This window comes from Micropterus dolomieu, linkage group LG06 (assembly GCF_021292245.1).
Source record: "Micropterus dolomieu isolate WLL.071019.BEF.003 ecotype Adirondacks linkage group LG06, ASM2129224v1, whole genome shotgun sequence".
Classification (NCBI taxonomy): Eukaryota; Metazoa; Chordata; class Actinopteri; order Centrarchiformes; family Centrarchidae; genus Micropterus; species Micropterus dolomieu.
Genome location: NC_060155.1, coordinates 25,390,475 through 25,407,717, shown reverse-complemented (window position 1 = coordinate 25,407,717; position 17,243 = coordinate 25,390,475). Strand labels below are relative to the sequence as shown.

At 38.7% G+C, this 17,243-nt stretch overlaps 1 protein-coding gene across 3 annotated transcripts; it reads right to left on the bottom strand.

Annotated features, from left to right (window-relative positions):
* Positions 1-1,387: 1,387 nt before the first annotated feature.
* On the bottom strand, positions 1,388-16,654 carry tmem68 (transmembrane protein 68). Of its 3 annotated transcripts, XR_006825496.1 has the most exons (10): positions 16,518-16,654; positions 13,780-13,964; positions 12,359-12,532; positions 11,725-11,824; positions 10,984-11,151; positions 9,750-9,943; positions 9,113-9,173; positions 8,184-8,323; positions 6,701-6,880; positions 1,388-4,240 (listed from the first exon to the last, which is right to left on the bottom strand). XR_006825496.1 is itself a non-coding variant. In XM_046052649.1 (9 exons), exons 2-9 carry the CDS (start codon positions 13,837-13,839, stop codon positions 6,776-6,778), a joined length of 1,002 nt encoding a protein of 333 aa, XP_045908605.1. In that variant the 5' UTR covers positions 13,840-13,964; positions 16,518-16,654; the 3' UTR covers positions 5,871-6,775. The 3 variants fall into 3 exon arrangements, 2 of the variants coding, with proteins under 2 accessions (XP_045908605.1, XP_045908607.1); XM_046052649.1 differs by lacking the exon at positions 1,388-4,240 and having other exon boundaries at positions 5,871-6,880; XM_046052651.1 differs by lacking the exons at positions 1,388-4,240; positions 16,518-16,654 and adding an exon at positions 16,402-16,497 and having other exon boundaries at positions 5,871-6,880.
* Between the last annotated feature and the right edge of the window lie 589 nt (positions 16,655-17,243).

Sequence of the window (17,243 nt, the reverse complement as noted above, 5' to 3'; positions counted from 1 at the left end):
TGTTCTTCCTCCAGAGTATTGCCACTTGTCTAGGGGTCCTCCAGACCTGCTCTGACCACCTGTTTTGACCCCAGGCCACCTGTCTGAGGTTTCCTGCTAGGCCTCTGCCCTGCCACCAGGCCATCCACCTGAGGTCTCCTGCACCGCCCCATTTTGGGTACTTCCCCTGTTGCCACTCTCCTGCACCCACATGACACAGTCCCACTTTTGTCTGTGGAAACTGGTCTGAAAGCTACAATCTACATATGAATAATTATAAATGAAACTTGTAAATGTTTTCACAATGGGTTTATTAATTGGTTGAAAACTATGTATAAGGTATCAACATCACAGGTAAATGGCACCCTGTCCAATAGCAGAGTGGGATTAGAGACCATCACCTATCATTTTCACTCTTTTATTGAACCCTGGGATAAAAAATCTAACAAATATAACAGGAACTAAAAAAGGAGGAGACTACTATACAATTTCTCTGAGGATGATATAGCGATATACACCAGCTCTTATGGAAGTCATAAATAAATGTACGTTACATGCAAGACCGCTGATGCTGTAGGCTTCTCCACAGTGTAACAAAAACCTGTGCAGTATCATATTTCATTCATGATGTTTATTTCAACAACTGCCTGGTTTTTTGAGATCTAATCAGTCCACCACTTGAGGCATTTTGTCTGTCATTTTAACATTATATCCAGTTTCATCATTTTTTGCATGTTGGAAGGCTTATTAGTACAGAGCCCTAGCGGTGTCATGGGGAAAACAAAAAGTATGTGTGTACACAATTTAGTAATCTTTGCCCTTGATTTTTTTCATATTTAGAATTTGCCCTTTCCCCTCCTGTAGAGGGCAGCAAACACCTTTAACTGGGTGGATTCAGTCAGGAAGAAGATGATGAAGAAGACATGTATGAAGCGCTGTATGATGATGCATGAACATCAGTAGTACCAGTGCCTGTAACATGGTCAAGGAATCACAAAGATAATGCAATGTTGCCTTTAATATATCCACACATCTCAATCAAGATCAAAATAAAACCGTATTGTCTAAGCAATCTATGGTGGGGGGGGCAAAAATGGGTATTTGCAGTACCCATTTGACTGTAAATAGGCCTACTGTATGTACATTGTGTTCATAAATAGATGCACATCTCTTTCACCACAGCTCAGTACTAACCAGACCTGTGTCTTACATTTGTTAATGTCCACTCCTGTGTGCTGCACATAACAGAGTGACTATTAGCCACTCAGAGCTGTGTATGATTAAAACACTGTGAGAGTCTCATTTCATCATTAATGCATGATTCACTGCATTACTACAAACCCCACTGGGTGGATCCACTACAACACAAGCAACTGTGAATAAAACAAAAAGGAATTCACACGAAACATCTTAATAAAATAGATTTATTAACAGATTGATGGGATCTCAATATTTAAAAGTGCAACATTTATATTATATTGACACAAATTACAAATATATGTTAGGTCATCTCAAAACTAACAACATAAAGAAAGAAAGAAGGCAACAGCAGTAAAGCATGCAGTTAGATATCTCAAAAACACACTTGGTCTCACAAAAGGCGTCTTTAAAAATGAAAAATAAAATCACAGTTGGCAGTGATACTTTGAAGACTTAGTGCAAAATACCTTGTTGAATCATATTTACATACTTATACATGCAAATATATATAAATATGTTAAAACACACAGACTATTACACTTAATCTCCAACCCACAATTTGTAAATGATAAATGATTAGTTTATTTGATTTACAACACTGCTGATTAAGCACCGACAATGATAAATATGATCATATTACATCATTATTTATTTTTAGATCATTATCTTTATTGCTGCATAGTATGTTTATACACACAAACTATGCAGTAATAAAGTGATAGATCAGTATTTGTACTGATATGATAAATATTACAGCGAGAAGATACTTGAGTTTTGTAAGGGGACACTGAGGTTTTGGTGGTCAGTATCTGTCAAGGTAAAAGGCTCAGTTTTGTTTGCTCACACACACACACACACACACACACAGAAAAATATAGAAATCAGAATGAAGCGCAAAACAAGTTCTCCAATAGTGATCATTTGGTTAGATGTTATGTACTTAAATTCAGCTTGAGACATTTCTATTTGCCATTAATTTCAGTTCTTCTGTGTTGTACACTCTCTGGCAGAAGTGACTGTACATGTTGATAATATTTGGTTAGTACTAGTGGTGAAGATTTCTGTAAAAACTATCAACACATGAATATCAGGATGTAGTTTTTCCCCACCAAAACTGCATCTGTGCCAAAAAAATATATAAAAAAACCCTAGACAATAATGCATAAGAATAATAACATCAATAGGCGTCTAATGAAGGTTTAAGGGAATGATGTTTAAAAAGGGGATTTGAAATCAAATCTGCTCTCTCTCTTTCTGAAAACTGCTAAAGTGAAGTCATCTCTCCAGGCCAGAAGGACAGCACAAATTATTTTACATTCCTCGCATTGGTTGCTTCAAAATCTTTTCACTGCATTATACCTGCCTTCTCGAAATGCTTTTGTATGTACCAGTTATTCCAAAGTGTAAACCATTTGGTACCATCCTTTAGCTTAGAGCTGAATTAAAATATTTGCCTTTTTAGTCTGGCTATGGCTCATTAACACTGTTTATCTATTTTATTGTTTTCAGTCATCTTGTTTTATTTTAATACATTTTGAACTTCTCTGTATATTTGTTAAGTGCATATATCTCCCTCTTTAACTAAATATAGTCCTATCAATCACGTGAAGTTTCATTGACTGACAAAAGGCACCTACTGCATCAACTCTAACAAATAATCTACAACTTATCAGCTCATTTTAAGGGTTGATTGTATGGGGTACTTTTAGTCATCCTTGGCTTGCCTTGCTTTCTTTATCAGACTACAACGAGGACCACAATGAACATAAGTTTGTAACTTTTTTGTGTTATCCTTGACAGTTCTGATAGATTTGTACTGTCACTGTGTTGGCATCTTTTTATGTATTTATTTGTGTTACTGTCCAATAAAATCAAAATCAAATCAACTTTGGCATTTTCAGAGTCAAGGCACAACAAAGTCCACTGCTATTTGTCGGGCTACAGCCAATGATAGATATCATTATTTTTTTCTTTAAATTAATCAATTTAAATGTCAACAAATTATGGTAATCATAAGTTCCCAGAGAGCAAGGTACTGTCTTCAAATGTTTTGTCTGACTTACAGTCCAATATTATAAAAAAGAGAGAAGCAGCAAATCCTCACACTTCATGCTTTCCAATCATGTTGATTCATTTTACGTTGACCATCTAATAGTTTCAAATTAAGATGGTTGCTCTTATTTTTAAAGCCAATAGGAAAAGGTGTTACAATTTGAAGCAAGCAACATCACATGTTCTGATACTGATCAGTCTGGTTCAAGGTACACCTCAAAGATAATCCCTTGCTTAATAAATTATTTCAGCAGAATTTAAAGCTTTCCGGTGTATCTTCTAAGTTGAATTAATCATTCCACGAGTTATTTACGATGGGTCTGTGATTTGGTTAATTCTGAATATCTGGAAATACCAAGATATTTGTGCAACCATGGACAAAATAATAGGAAGACCTTACAATCGAATTAAATACACAACATAAACTACAGCTTCACAGATAACCAAGAAATGAATCAACACCTCTTTGACAGTCTCACCAAAAAATGGAATTATATTGGATTGAATTTCATCGCCAGGTGTTTGTCCAGCCTCTGTGTCAATTCTATAATGGTAAATATATTGGAAAAAGCTCCTGCAAACTGTCCCAGAAACTATTAGCCAGTCACTGGCAGTGTAAGATTCAGTCAGTCAGAAGGTACTGTAGAACATGTCTCTATAATTCACCACCCCCTTCCATTTAATTATACTACCAAATTAGATTTCCCTTTCATATCCTATGAAGACACGTCCTAAGAGAGTAAGTCAGAAGAATAAAACATTACCATTAACTGCATGTCTATATTCAAGGTTCAAGGTTCATTTATTTATCATTAAACAACACCAGGTTGTACAACGAAACGCAAAGCTGTAAGGTGTCCCCTCATTTTACACAAAACCAAACAGAAAACCATTATTTATGGTGGCATGTAGAGGAGGAATGGAGGAGTCTCACAGCCTGGGGAAAGAAACTGCTCTGAAGTCAGCGAATACGTCCGTATCTCCAGACGGCAGCCGGGTGGGTCCTGGTCTTCAATTAAATGATAGGGAAACCCACTGGTAATTATTTATATAGTCAATATCACGGACACTATGTAATAAAAAATGATGTTTTCTTGTTGTAGGCGTGGATTCTATATACAGTGGAGAGAACAAGTATTTGATACACTGCTGATTTTGCAGGTTTTCCTGCTTACAAAGCATGTAGAGGTCTGTAATTTTTATCATAGGTACACTTAAACTGTGAGAGACGGAATCTAAAACAAAAATCCAGAAAATCACATTGTATGATTTTTAAATAATTAATTTGCATTTTATTGCATGACATAAGTATTTGATCACCTACCAACCAGTAAGAATTCCGGCTCTCACAGACCTGTTAGTTCTTCTTTAAGAAGCCCTCCTGTTCTCCACTCATTACCTGTATTAACTGCACCTGTTTGAACTTGTTACCTGTATAAAAGACACCTGTCCACACACTCAATCAAACAGACTCCAACCTCTCTGCAATGGCCAAGACCAGAGAGCTGTGTAAGGACATCAGGGATAAAATTGTAGACCTGCACAAGGCTGGGATGGACTACAGGACAATAGGCAAGCAGCTTGGTGAGAAGGCAACAACTGCAATTATTAGAAAACGGAAGAAGTTCAAGATGACGGTCAGTCTCCCTCGGTCTGGGGCTCCATGCAAGATCTCACCTTGTGGGGCATCAATGATCATGAGGAAGGTGAGGGATCAACCCAGAACTACACGGCAGGACCTGGTCAATGACCTGAAGAGAGCTGCGACCACAGTCTCAAAGAAAGCCATTAGTAACACACTACGCCGTCATGGATTAAAATCCTGCAGTGCACGCAAGGTCCCCCTGCTCAAGCCAGCGCATGTCCAGGCCCGTCTGAAGTTTGCCAAAGATCATCAGAATGGGAAAAGATCATGTGACTGATGAGACAAAGTAGAGCTTTATGGTCTAAACTTCACTCGCCGTGTTTGGAGGAAGAAGAAGGATGAGTACAACCCCAAGAACACCATCCCAGCCGTGAAGCATGGAGGTGGAAACATCATTCTTTGCGGATGCTTTTCTGCAAAGGGGAGAGGACGACTGCACCGTATTGAGGGGAGGAGGGATGAGGCCATGTATCGCGAGATCTTGGCCAACAACCTCCTTCCCTCAGTAAGAGCATTGAAGAGGTGTTGTGGCTGGGTCATGACAGTGACCTGAAACACACAGCCAGGGCAACTAAAGAGTGGCTCCGTAAGAAGCATCTCAAGGTCCTGGAGTGGCCTAGCCAGTCTCCAGACCTGACCCCAATAGAAAATCTTTGGAGGGAGCTGAAAGTCCGTATTGCCCAGCGACAGCCCGAAACCTGAAGGAACTGGAGAAGGTCTGTATGGAGGAGTGGGCCAAAATCCCTGCTGCAGTGTGCAAACCTGGTCAAGAACTACAGGAAACGTATGATCTCTATAATTGCAAACCAAATATTAAGTTCTGCTTTTCTGATGTATCAAATACTTATGTCATGCAATAAAATGCAAATAAATTATTTAAAAATCATACAATGTGATTTTCTGGATTTTTGTTTTAGATTCCGTCTCTCACAGTTGACGTGTACCTATGATAAAAATTACAGACCTCTACATGCTTTGTAAGCAGGAAAACCTGCAAAATCAGCAGTGTATCAAATACTTGTTCTCCCCACTGTAGAAGGTAATCTCATCTAGCCCATGCTGCTGTAACCTGAGGCCAGTGTAGTGTGTGTTCCTGGGACAATTATGATACTGGTGGTTTCAACATGAAACTCTTTTTTACTTTTTGTAGTGGTCCAACCATAACCACTGGCTTCAGCTCTGTATCCTCTGCCTGTTGAGACTCTAATCTAACCCTGAAGCCTGATCCCAAGAATAAGTTCCATTATTTACTCCAGGTCAAGTGAGACTGAAGATGTGCAAACTCAAAGTGCTGTTACAGTACATCATTACAAGCAAACGTCTGCAGAGTCTCTGCAATTCATAGGTATGGACAATAAACCAAATTAAGTGACTAACCATCAATATGAATCTCTTGTTGACCAAAATAATTATATCACAGTCTGAATACCGTATATTTAAACTGACAATAGTTACAAAGACCAATTACATCTAACCAGTAGTTCGACCAACCAATCAGCCCACAGTTCAGTCCACAGGTCTATCTTTAACTCACCGTACTGTAATTACTAAAGACAAAGATATCAGAACACGAGAAAAAAAACATACTGTCCATGTGTGTATTGAAAAAACCAGTAACAACTTCAGGAAGCCTGTCCTGAAACAGATTCATCCTGTGAATGATCTGATAAAAAGGGACTCAATGTACACAAGAATACATATCAGAAAGGTGCGATCCAAAGAACATGTACTGTACGTAAAAACACCCTCAGCAGCTTCAGTCAGTAGTGTTTGGGGGCAGTGAAGAAAGCTGTGCAAATATTCCAACATGTTAGGCCACCAAACCTGTGCACACTGCAGCCGCCTGAGCCGATGTGACGGGTTGTTTTAGTCACACGATGGACTGCTGGACTGTTGATGTTAATGGTCTTTGTGTTTGGTGTGAAATCTTTCCAACAAGGCTCTCAGGATGTTCCCCGGTATCTGCTGGTGCTGGTCTATCAGAGACTGGACTGCATGCTGGACCTGAAGAGTAAAAAAAGCATTCAGCAATACTACGTGCGAATGATCGGTGTTTTGTGGAACAGCTCACATGAATAAAAAACATCCTGCAAGAAGACACCCCACGGATTTAATCACAATGAGAGTGGTGATTTATAGTTTAGGACCCATCAGAATTTCACATTCCAGTGGTAAGTGGTGGTGCTGCCACTCATAAAGAAAGAAACCCTTCAACCAGATAAAGACTAGGGTTGGGTATCGTTTAAAATGTTACGATACCAGTACCAAAACCAGTACCCTTAAAATGATACAGATACCAACAGAGGATTTCATTCATTTCATACTACCTTGCATAAAATGCCACCTGTTGAAGCCATAGTAGTTAATTGGTAGCCTATTATTATTTTTATTGTTGTTATGGATAAGCAAGGTTAAATATTTAATTTTTTTTCGTTTCAAATAACTGGGAAATTGTATTCTCTTCATCCCAATTAGGTTTCATAAGGGGAAAGACTACAGCTTGGGAGTTTTTTGTATTTGAATGACAGAGGAGGAGTGAAATAGTTTAGTGAGCAAATTAGTTGTGGGAAACAAATTTAAGATTTTAATTTTATGATACATTTGTTGAAAGTAAACTGTGGAGAATTATTTTGTTCACTTTCGATCAATAAACTGAATTGAAAGATCTCCGCGAGTGTTTTTTCCTTCAGTGGTATAAGTAGAAAACGAGTCAGGAGTCTGTTAAACAAGTCACTAAACTAGCCGTTACTAAAGAGTCTAAAGCAGCAAACAGAGGAAAAGAGAGGCTGCACTTCCAGCTGATCAAACCAACTACACCTGAAGCGGCCGCATATAATTTTAATCTGTGTAGCCTTGTTTATTCATTGTGTCCATTTAAACCACAATGAACATAAAGGTATAAATTTCCTTACATAGAAAAGATAGTCTGTTTACTTTTTTCATATTTATCCAGACGTGGAAATGATTAAATTTAAATTTCCAAATTGTTACGTCTCTTCCAGTCAGTTAGGGAGGAACATTCAGTGTTAGCAGCAGATGGTATGAAGTTTGATTTGATTTTTGATAGAGATACGTCGATATAGTTTGGATTGGATTGACTTTTGAACAACATCGTGCGTTGTCCCTTAAGCATATGATAATATGTCAACTATTAAATGTTATGTGGTAGTGCATGGATTATTTTTTGTGCGCACAAATTTAAGCACATTCTTAACCCCAAGGACTGTTTAATGGTCACTGCTCAGACGATTTGAGGAGAAACAAACAAACACATTTCCCAGCAGTACAATAACTTTAGCTCACTGACTTTCTCTGCCAGCTCTGCAGCGTTTATGTTGGGGTCATATGGGATGGGATCACCAAGAAAGGTCCGAAACTTCACAGGAAATCCACCATAAACAGGAGCTATAGGGAGACGAAACCTGTCATACACCCAGCGGAAAAACCCTGGATAGAAAGAGACAGAGAGAGAGAGAGAGAGAGAGAGAGAGCATGTTACATGGAAAAATACAAAGAGAGTGGTCAGGTCAGCGGACTCCCTTTGCTACCACACTATCTCGAGGATAGGTTTGGTGATGTGTTTTTCTTGTCAACAAACTACACGTGCAAACCAACACTGAATGTATCTACTACAACAAGTGCTGTGTCTAATAATAAATAATACATTATTGTAAGTCACTACGCTCTCCATACAGTCTGAAACAACAAATTCAAACAAAATAATTCATATTGCGACTCGCGAGGATATCAACCTAGAGAACAACCAACTGCTTTTACGTCGGCAAAACCAAGGACCATCATTGGAGCTGAGGTGGAGCAGGTGAACAGTTTTAAGTGCCTGGGTATCAGCGTCAGAGAATATAGTAAAGGGTTGTGCATGGTCCAGGACAGGAGGGCTCTGAAGCGAGTGATTAAAAAACGCTCAGAAGAGCCCAAAGGATACTAAAGGACAGTAGAGAGATACAGAAGTGTCTGCTGTCAGACCACCAGACTGCAGAGCAGCTTCTTCCCTCAGGTTGTGAGACTTCTTCATTTAGTCTATTCTAATTAAAACATTTGTAAATATGTTCTATGTGACTGAAGCATGAAGGGGCAACAACCTCGATACATTGATATGTTGAATGACCTGTGCTAAGTCGTCCTGTGTGTGTGTGTGTCCTGTGTAAACTTGAAGGTGTGTGTGTCCATCAGTGCTACCATGAGCTTGGTGATGTTATTTTTGTGATTTTAACTTACTGAGTGTTCCCAGAGATCTGAAGCCTTCTCGCACATTTTGAGTAAACATTGGAATTATTGGCTGAAAGAAAGACAAAGACAAGGTTAGAGAGGAGGGTTTTCTACACTGCAGTGTTCTTACACAGAGAATAATATGTGAGAACTGTAGGAGTGGAGGAACAAGACTGAATTTAGCTATACAAAACAATCGAGGCATAGTGTGAGAAATATCAAATGTGTATAAGAAGACTTGAAAATTGGGGAAAAGGTATACTAATCTGGCATCATACGCACAGGACGCACCAAGCTTTAGCTATTTAATAAAATTTAATTTAATAAATTAAATTAATTGTTAATTTTTGATTAAATAACAAGCACATCCATGAACTCAAATGTGATCAAAAGTTAACTTAAAAATGAACTAATAAAACAGATGTGTATCTAGTTAATGTGCCAAAGTGAAATAAATGTGACATATAAAAAATGTACTATGGTACTATGGACTCGCTTAGTGTTGCAATAATCTGTATACTGCATCTGCAAGAGTACTGGGAGACATTATGTAATGCAGCATTATACAATATTATGCAATCCATGCTGAAGCTTTAACAAAAGGACTGACAAACAGTGACAGCAGATTTCAGGAACAACAACTCACCACTTGAGAGTCGATGGCGACCTGGGCGAAGCCTTTGCGTTTGCCCCAGAGAAGAGGGTAGGTCTCATCACTGAACAGAGCCTCCCGCACTCCTCCTGGAGAAATCCCTAACAGGTCGCCGTTCCTCAGAGCCCGCACACACTCCTCCTGAGGACCATGGATTACACTGAACACCTCCAACAGTAGCTTGAAACCTGGAAGAACAGGACAGGATGACATAGAGAAACGGATACAGTAGAAAAAGAAAGAGAAAATAACCAAGATAAAGCTGGGATTAAAAAGCCTACTCTTAAATGTAGAGATGGTGTCTGCCTCCTGAACCCAAACTAGGACCTGGTTCCACAGGAGAGGAGCTTGATAGCTGAACGCTCTGGCTCCCATTCTACTTTTGGAGACTCTAGGAACCACAAGTAACCCTGCATTCTGGGAGCGCAGTGCTCTGGTGGGGTAGTAAGGTACTATGAGCTCTTTAAGATAAGACGGTGCCTGACCATTAAGAGCTTTGTAGGTGAGCAGAAGAGAAATATGATCTCTTTTGCATCCCACAGTGCGCGCACACTCACACACACACACTCACAAGAATGGTATGGGGTCTGAAGTTAGTTGGTGAAGGTCGATGGGCGAAAAGCAATCTAAATTTAAATCAGATTTTCAGATTGTTCAGCTGTTTCTAATGTTTCTGAGTTTGAAGATAAATCGGTGCAGGTTGAAGGCAGGAAATAATGGATTTTGCCTCTACTAATTAAATTTTTTTATCATTAAATAAGCTCATGACGTCATTACTACTGAGGGCTATAGGACTCTGTCAGCCTGGCTCCAGTGCTGAAAAGCAACCTGGGGTTGTTCTTATTTTCCTCTATTAATGACGAGTAATACGCTGCTCTGGCATTATGGACGGCCCTCCTATATGTGTTTAAAGGGCAAGAGGACAGGAACATATTAGATACAGTGTCAAATAAGAACTTTGGTTTAAATCAATAACATTTTAAAAGTAGATTTTCTCATTTAATCCTAGTTTTGCTCAAATTAGAACAAATATTAGATTAAACTAACTTTGTTGGTGCAATCTATTTAGTCTTAGCTAAACCCTGATTTGTGTGAAAGACGCTATTAAAAACAAACAAAAACAGTAAACCAAAACATACACTGCAAATAAAATGAGGTCAGCATTACTTGTGGAGATTAATAGTGTATGGATTACTGTGTATGTGCATGTGTGACACAGTGTGAGTACCTGGGACCTTGAAGAGGAAATGGTCAGCTACAGAGTGGCAGGTCCGTCCCTTCTGGATGATAACATTGGCCAGAAAGTAATAGTAGTCTACAGGAATGGCTCCATGATAGTACACTATCAGTGCTGGTCCTTCATCAGGGATCTTCTCCATCCCATGTATCTCGTAGCCTGGGACACAGGTCAAAGTACATGAGGTATGCATGCTATTCCATTAAAAGCAGTGTGGCCCTGAGAACTCATTACTCAGAACACATTGCAACAGACAAAACACAAGCAAATAAGAGAAACATTCATCTATCTGACAACATGTACAGAAATTAGAAAAAGTGTGAAAACAAGTAAATACAAAAACACCTTTAAACAATGCAACAACAAATAACAACAAATAACCCTGTATAAATTTTACTGAATAAAAGAGGTTACACATTTTGATACTGAGTCTATTTCATGAGGAGAGACCTCATGAAATAGACTCAGTATCAAAATGTGTAACCTTTATTTTGAAAATCTTTGCTGAATATTATTTTCCTTTGTCTATTAGGGCTTTAATATTCGCCCACTCTCGTGCACACACAAGTGCAGAAACAACTGCAGCTTTCGCTCTTTGTATTTGGTGGTGTTTTCTGTTTTCGCAACACTTTTTTGGCTTTGGCTGTGATTGGCTTTATAAATGCTATCTGAACAGACAGCATCTAAAAGGATGCCACAGATCTTGAACTAATGATGTCCGTGGTGTCTTACCATGCCATATGGCTCCATGTCCGTCCCACAGAGTTGCCAGGGTCTTCCTGGCTCCATCCCACAGATTGTTGCAGTAAGCTTCCCTCAGCTGATTCTTCCTCTGTTAGACAAAAAACATCACGAAAGATAAGGTTTGGAGTTACTCAAGACAGCAAAAGATTTTTAACAACCTGGGTCAACGATACCCCTATGATTGATACAGTAAATTATTGACAACACCTGGACCTATTCATCAACTTTACATTCACTATAAACTTATTGTATCCAACGGTCTACAGTGAAGGCGATTTGATATATGCTGGTCCATTTGTTTGACTCGATGGTCAGTCCCATGCCCTAATCAGCACGGAGCTGGCTATTTTAAATTTCTTGCAGATGTATTTGGTGGCTTCTGTTTTCAGTTAAATTTTTCTTGCACTCTGCTCAGTAACAGACGTCTGACATTTTGTTACATTAGGTCTTACTATGTGAAGGTGTAAACAGTAAATAGTACATGAGCAATAATTATTTATCCTTAACAATCATGAATGGCATTTTAAATCATTTGTGAGTGCTTTTAAAATTTGCTAAATTACATGAACTGTGGTGGTTCACTGTTCACGCATTGCAGATGGTAGAAAGAGTGTGTGCATACCTTATAGACATGAAGGAAGAGTATAGAGAGGTAAAGAAGGATGACGATGAGGAAGGGCAATATGAAGACGATGGCCAGAGGGGTGAAGACCCACACCAAGTACTCCAAAACACTCAGATAGTCCTCCACCTGACCAAGGCCGGCCCACTCTTCCCATTCTCGAAACAAACACACCTGTGAACAAAAACAGACACGTCATTAGATAGTAATTTGATCCTCTTTGGTCCAGACTGAAACATCTCAAAAACTTTTGGATGCTTGCCATGAAATTTTGCATGATGATGCATGGTGATCCCTGACATTTTATATCACCACCAGAGCAGCAAACGTGGCTGTAAGAGTTAGTCTTGTTCACGTCACATTTTTCAATGATATGAGCATCACCAACAAATATCTATTTTATATCAATTGCAGTGTAGTGACTGCTGGACAAGTTTCAGTGAAGGCTGTGAGCACACACACACACACACACACACACACACACACACACACACACACACACGACTGGCAGGTAAAGAGACAGAGAGTCTACCGAGGGAGAGAACTTGACAGAAACAAACAATGTGAAAGGAGCTGCTATGGAAAGAGAAGCTACAACATAAGAAATAACAGTCTATCGAACAGTATTAGCAAGAGCTGAACACCAAATAACGGCTCAAAAATCAAACGTTCCTACATTCAAATCCAGACTGTGGTGTACATTTGAATCTGTGCCAGTGGTTTCGCAGCTTCTCCATCTGTTCACAAAATTGACTGGACGGACAGTGGGGGGGAAAAAAAGCTTCCTTCCAATAAGCAGAGACTCTCTAGTTACAGCATTTTGAACCATAACTCATACCAAGTCAAACTTGGGGAGGACATCACCAAAGAAGCGACGGGACACTCAAAGCATACCAAACCAAACGTGTAAAAGAAACAAATAGTTCAGAAGAAGTTGTGTGTGTTTCATAATGCACAATAAATCAAGGTACAATAACTAGTTGGGCTGGCTTCAGATAAGATCCATACCATCTCACTATCACAGAAAAAACAGAAACTATGACATTTGGCTATTGTGTTTTTAAAAATAACTGATGGTACATCAAACAAATGGCTAAATCATTTTACAAATACGTTTAGAGCAACAAACAATTCTTTTATAATTATATTTAATCTGCTGATTATTTTCTCAATTGTTTAGTCTGTGTCTTGCTCAAAAACTCCAACATGTGGATACCAAAAGCCTGCAACTGATGACCAACTCATTCTGAGTGTTAGCGGCTACATTAGTGAACTGTAATCGCACCCCTGATGGGATCAAATAAACAGTACTCTCAATCAATTAATAAACCAATTCCTTAAGTGGTTTTAAATTAAATCCCAGCATGAACACAGAGAGAATAGACAGCTATTAAGTTGTACTAACTGCACATGGCTCATACCAGGAAGGAGACCGTGTCCTCTGCTCCCATCAGACAGGACTGGTTCCCGCTGTCTGACATCCTGCTCTGCTGCCAGTCACAGAAGCTGTAGTTCAACCAGCTGATGACAGGATCAGTCAGACAGCTTCAGGGGGAAGGGTCACGCTACTTGGAGAGCATCTGCTGCTACATACAGCACATGGGAACTGAAAGACAGCAGAATACAACAGCATTTGCAGCTTAGTTCAATAACTCAATTTATACCTGTGAAGGTTCTCATTGATCCAGGTCATAGTTATCCAAGGAAGGTAAAATCAAGGGGAACTAGACTTGGTCAAAGAGACTTCTTCACTTCTGATTCACTGGTAGGGAAACTCAGCTATTTAACCTCTGTAGGATTGTTGTCATGATAATCGATACCGCTAACCAACCACTAACGTACAAGCGGTGTTGATCAACGAGGTTAAACAGCTGTTTCTCCAAGTACAATTGCCCTTGACTTTAACTTTTCTTGGATAACTCAATTTATGCATGAACAGACACATTTTCTCTTGTTATACTGCATTTAATTTAGGTAACGTTAAAGTCAGGGGTGCACAATATATTGACTGAATATCGCAATACCATGTTGCACAATATAATATAGAAAATGTTGCAGAAAGTATGCAATACTCTGCTGCTGCTGCGTGGTTTAGTTGAGTTTGATTTAGAGGCCACTTGAAACCGCTATTTAATGATCATGTTTCATTGGCCAGTTGTCCCGCCATGTGAAATTGTGAGCTGATAGGTCCACTACACAAACATACGCTACGAAGCATGTGTGTGCATACTTTGATAGCATGTGATTGAAGAGAGAGAGAGAGAGAAATGAAAAATAAATATAAAAGCAAAGTGAGTGAGAGGAGGGAAAGAAAAGAAAGGACAGAAAAGGGAGAAAACAAAACAACGGAAGTCAAAGGGGAAACGTATCAGAAACAGGGCCCATCAACTTGTGTATTTACATATATTTAACAATTTTGAAATTAATATCGTCATCGCAATATCACATTTTGTCAATATCGTGCAACCTTTGTTAAAGTGCATCAAACAAAGGGCTACATTACCTATACATTTAGGGCTGCAACAAAAATGTATTATAAATATTGAATAATCTGGTGATTATTTTCTCAGTTTTCCTCTTGCTCAAACACTTTAACATGTGGATACCAAAGGCCCTGCAATTGATGACCAACTAGGGCTGTTATCAATCAAATCATTATTTCTTTCAAGTTTAAAGGCTGATTTTTACTCCTGAGTGAAAGTTGAAGAAACCAGTTTGTGGTTTTAAACTTTTCTTTATGGGCATTTGATGCCAAACAGTGGATCACTTCTAAAAAATATTCTTTCCAACAAACATCCATGTGTACAATTAAGTAAAATCTTTATACTGAACAAAATAAATATCGCAATAGAAAATTAAAGCACTAATTTGTCGGTGAACACTAGCTAAAGTATTATAGCTACCTGTGTTGTAGGGCTGGGCGATATGGACCAGGTACTTTTAGGCTGAACACCGATATAAAATATATATCAGTTTGTTTGTTTTTTCTAAGTGGGCTGGGTCTGTGTTAGAGGGTGTGTTTTTACTATTTGTAGTAACTTATTTCTCCGTTTTAATTATACTCCATTCTCCATCTTATTTAAGTGTCACTCACTTATTCAATCTGACTCCTCCAGTGACTTTCTCTATCAGTAGTAGGCTACTTTGTATAAAGTCAAGTCAAGCCAAGTCAAGTCAGCTCTTTATTTATATAGCACATTTAAAAACAACAGGAGTTGACCCAAAGTGCTTTCCAAGAACACAATACACCCAATACAAGAATAAACAAACAAAGAGTATATATCATTGTGTGTCCAACTACACAATGAAACACTAGTGCACCAATACACATTAATAAAAAATTAATAAAATATGGAGAACTTGGTAGAGATAAAATTCAAAGACGCTAAAATGGAAGTAAGTAAGAACAACGTCAAATTAAAATGGATTAAAATAAATAAATAAAATAAAGTCAGGGACAGGATCATGTAAAAGCCAGAGAAAAAAGGTAGGTCTTTAAATTTAATTTGAACTTCTCAATGTTGGGGCTGGACTTGACGTTAGATGGAAGACTAAGAAAAAAACACGGTGAGGGAGAGAGAGAGGAGCAAACGCTGGCAGGACTTTACAGAAACATATTAATTATCAAAATTATCAAACTTTATCGGTATTGTCTAATTTCAGATCTCTTTTGAAATAACGTCGGTAACGTTATACCTCATAATACCGACATACCGTACTGTGCTGGGAAAACACTGGTGCGTTTGTTGATTGTTTTGTCAATAACAACTTCCCTTCTCCTAATAAGTAATCTGAGAGTAAGTAAAAGGTTTAAACAGAACGAATCGGCATTAAAATGGCACAAAAGTCACGAGTCACGACAAATGACAGCTATGATGCAAAATGACTTTATGGAGGCTAGAAGGGAAAACAGAGAGCTAACGCTACGTTAGCTTAGTAACTGACTAACAAACGTGAATTGAGCCGAACTGAAAAACCTGAGAGTTGACAGCAAAAAGCCTTCATGGTTAACGTTACTTATCCTGAAATCAGACAGACTCAACTCGTGAACGTTTCGCTCCGTTTCCACGTTCAGAACCAGTCAATTCTGCGGAGTGAGGCGGATTCAAAGGTCTGGACTCAAAACAAGGACCCACGGAATAAACACAGGAAACGTTACCTTGGACAGTTTAGTCTGTGAACAGGCCCATTAACCACCAAAAGAAAACACGCCACTGTACATTTAATGTTTACACCAGCACAGCTAACAACTGTCCCGGTTCCCAACTCCGGAAGGCTATGAGTGTGACACATAGTCAGACGTTAAGGTGATACGTGTCCCTGGAAAACACCAGACCGATAGATTAGTTCCACACGGCAGCAACTTCCTGTTTGACACGAAACCTTCAAAATAAAAGCAAGTGAACGACGAGCTGTAAAAAACAAACAAACAAAACCCCCAGTTTGGCTGAATTTGAGAGACTTTCATTATTTTAGGTCTTTATTGCCATTCAGCAATAGAAGACGTTACACGTTTATTGTTCAAACAACAACAGAAACTGTATTGTTATACGGTCCTAAATAGAGATTATGAAATTGTTGAATATCTATCTACAGTCAGAGATTTCAAGCAGAGGCAGTGACATTGCAAATGAAAAAGGGAGACACAAAAAGTTACCTAAAAAATACAGAGTATGTGAGCACTGTTCATCAGGTGAGACAGAGATGTATTTTCTCCTGAAATGTAAAAAAAAATATATTGAGAAAGTCCATCTATTAACACTGGATTTCAAAGAACTGGATTTCAAAGAACTCTTTGGATTAAAAGCGTCAGCTAAATGTAATGTAATAACTTGAAGATAACAATCAATTAGGAATAATTCTGGGAGAAGGACATACAGCAAAC

What these genes read in the sequence shown, in the direction of transcription:
- tmem68 (XM_046052649.1), bottom strand. Translation starts at nt 13,839, where the DNA reads ATGTCAGACAGCGGGAACCAGTCCTGTCTGATGGGAGCAGAGGACACG. An exon ending in AGGACACGGTCTCCTTCCTG is followed by an intron (nt 12,533 to 13,779) that starts GTATGAGCCATG and finishes TTTTGTTCACAG; the next exon opens with GTGTGTTTGTTTCGAGAATG. An exon ending in TCGCCATCGACTCTCAAGTG is followed by an intron (nt 9,174 to 9,749) that starts GTGAGTTGTTGT and finishes TCTTTCTTTCAG; the next exon opens with CCAATAATTCCAATGTTTAC.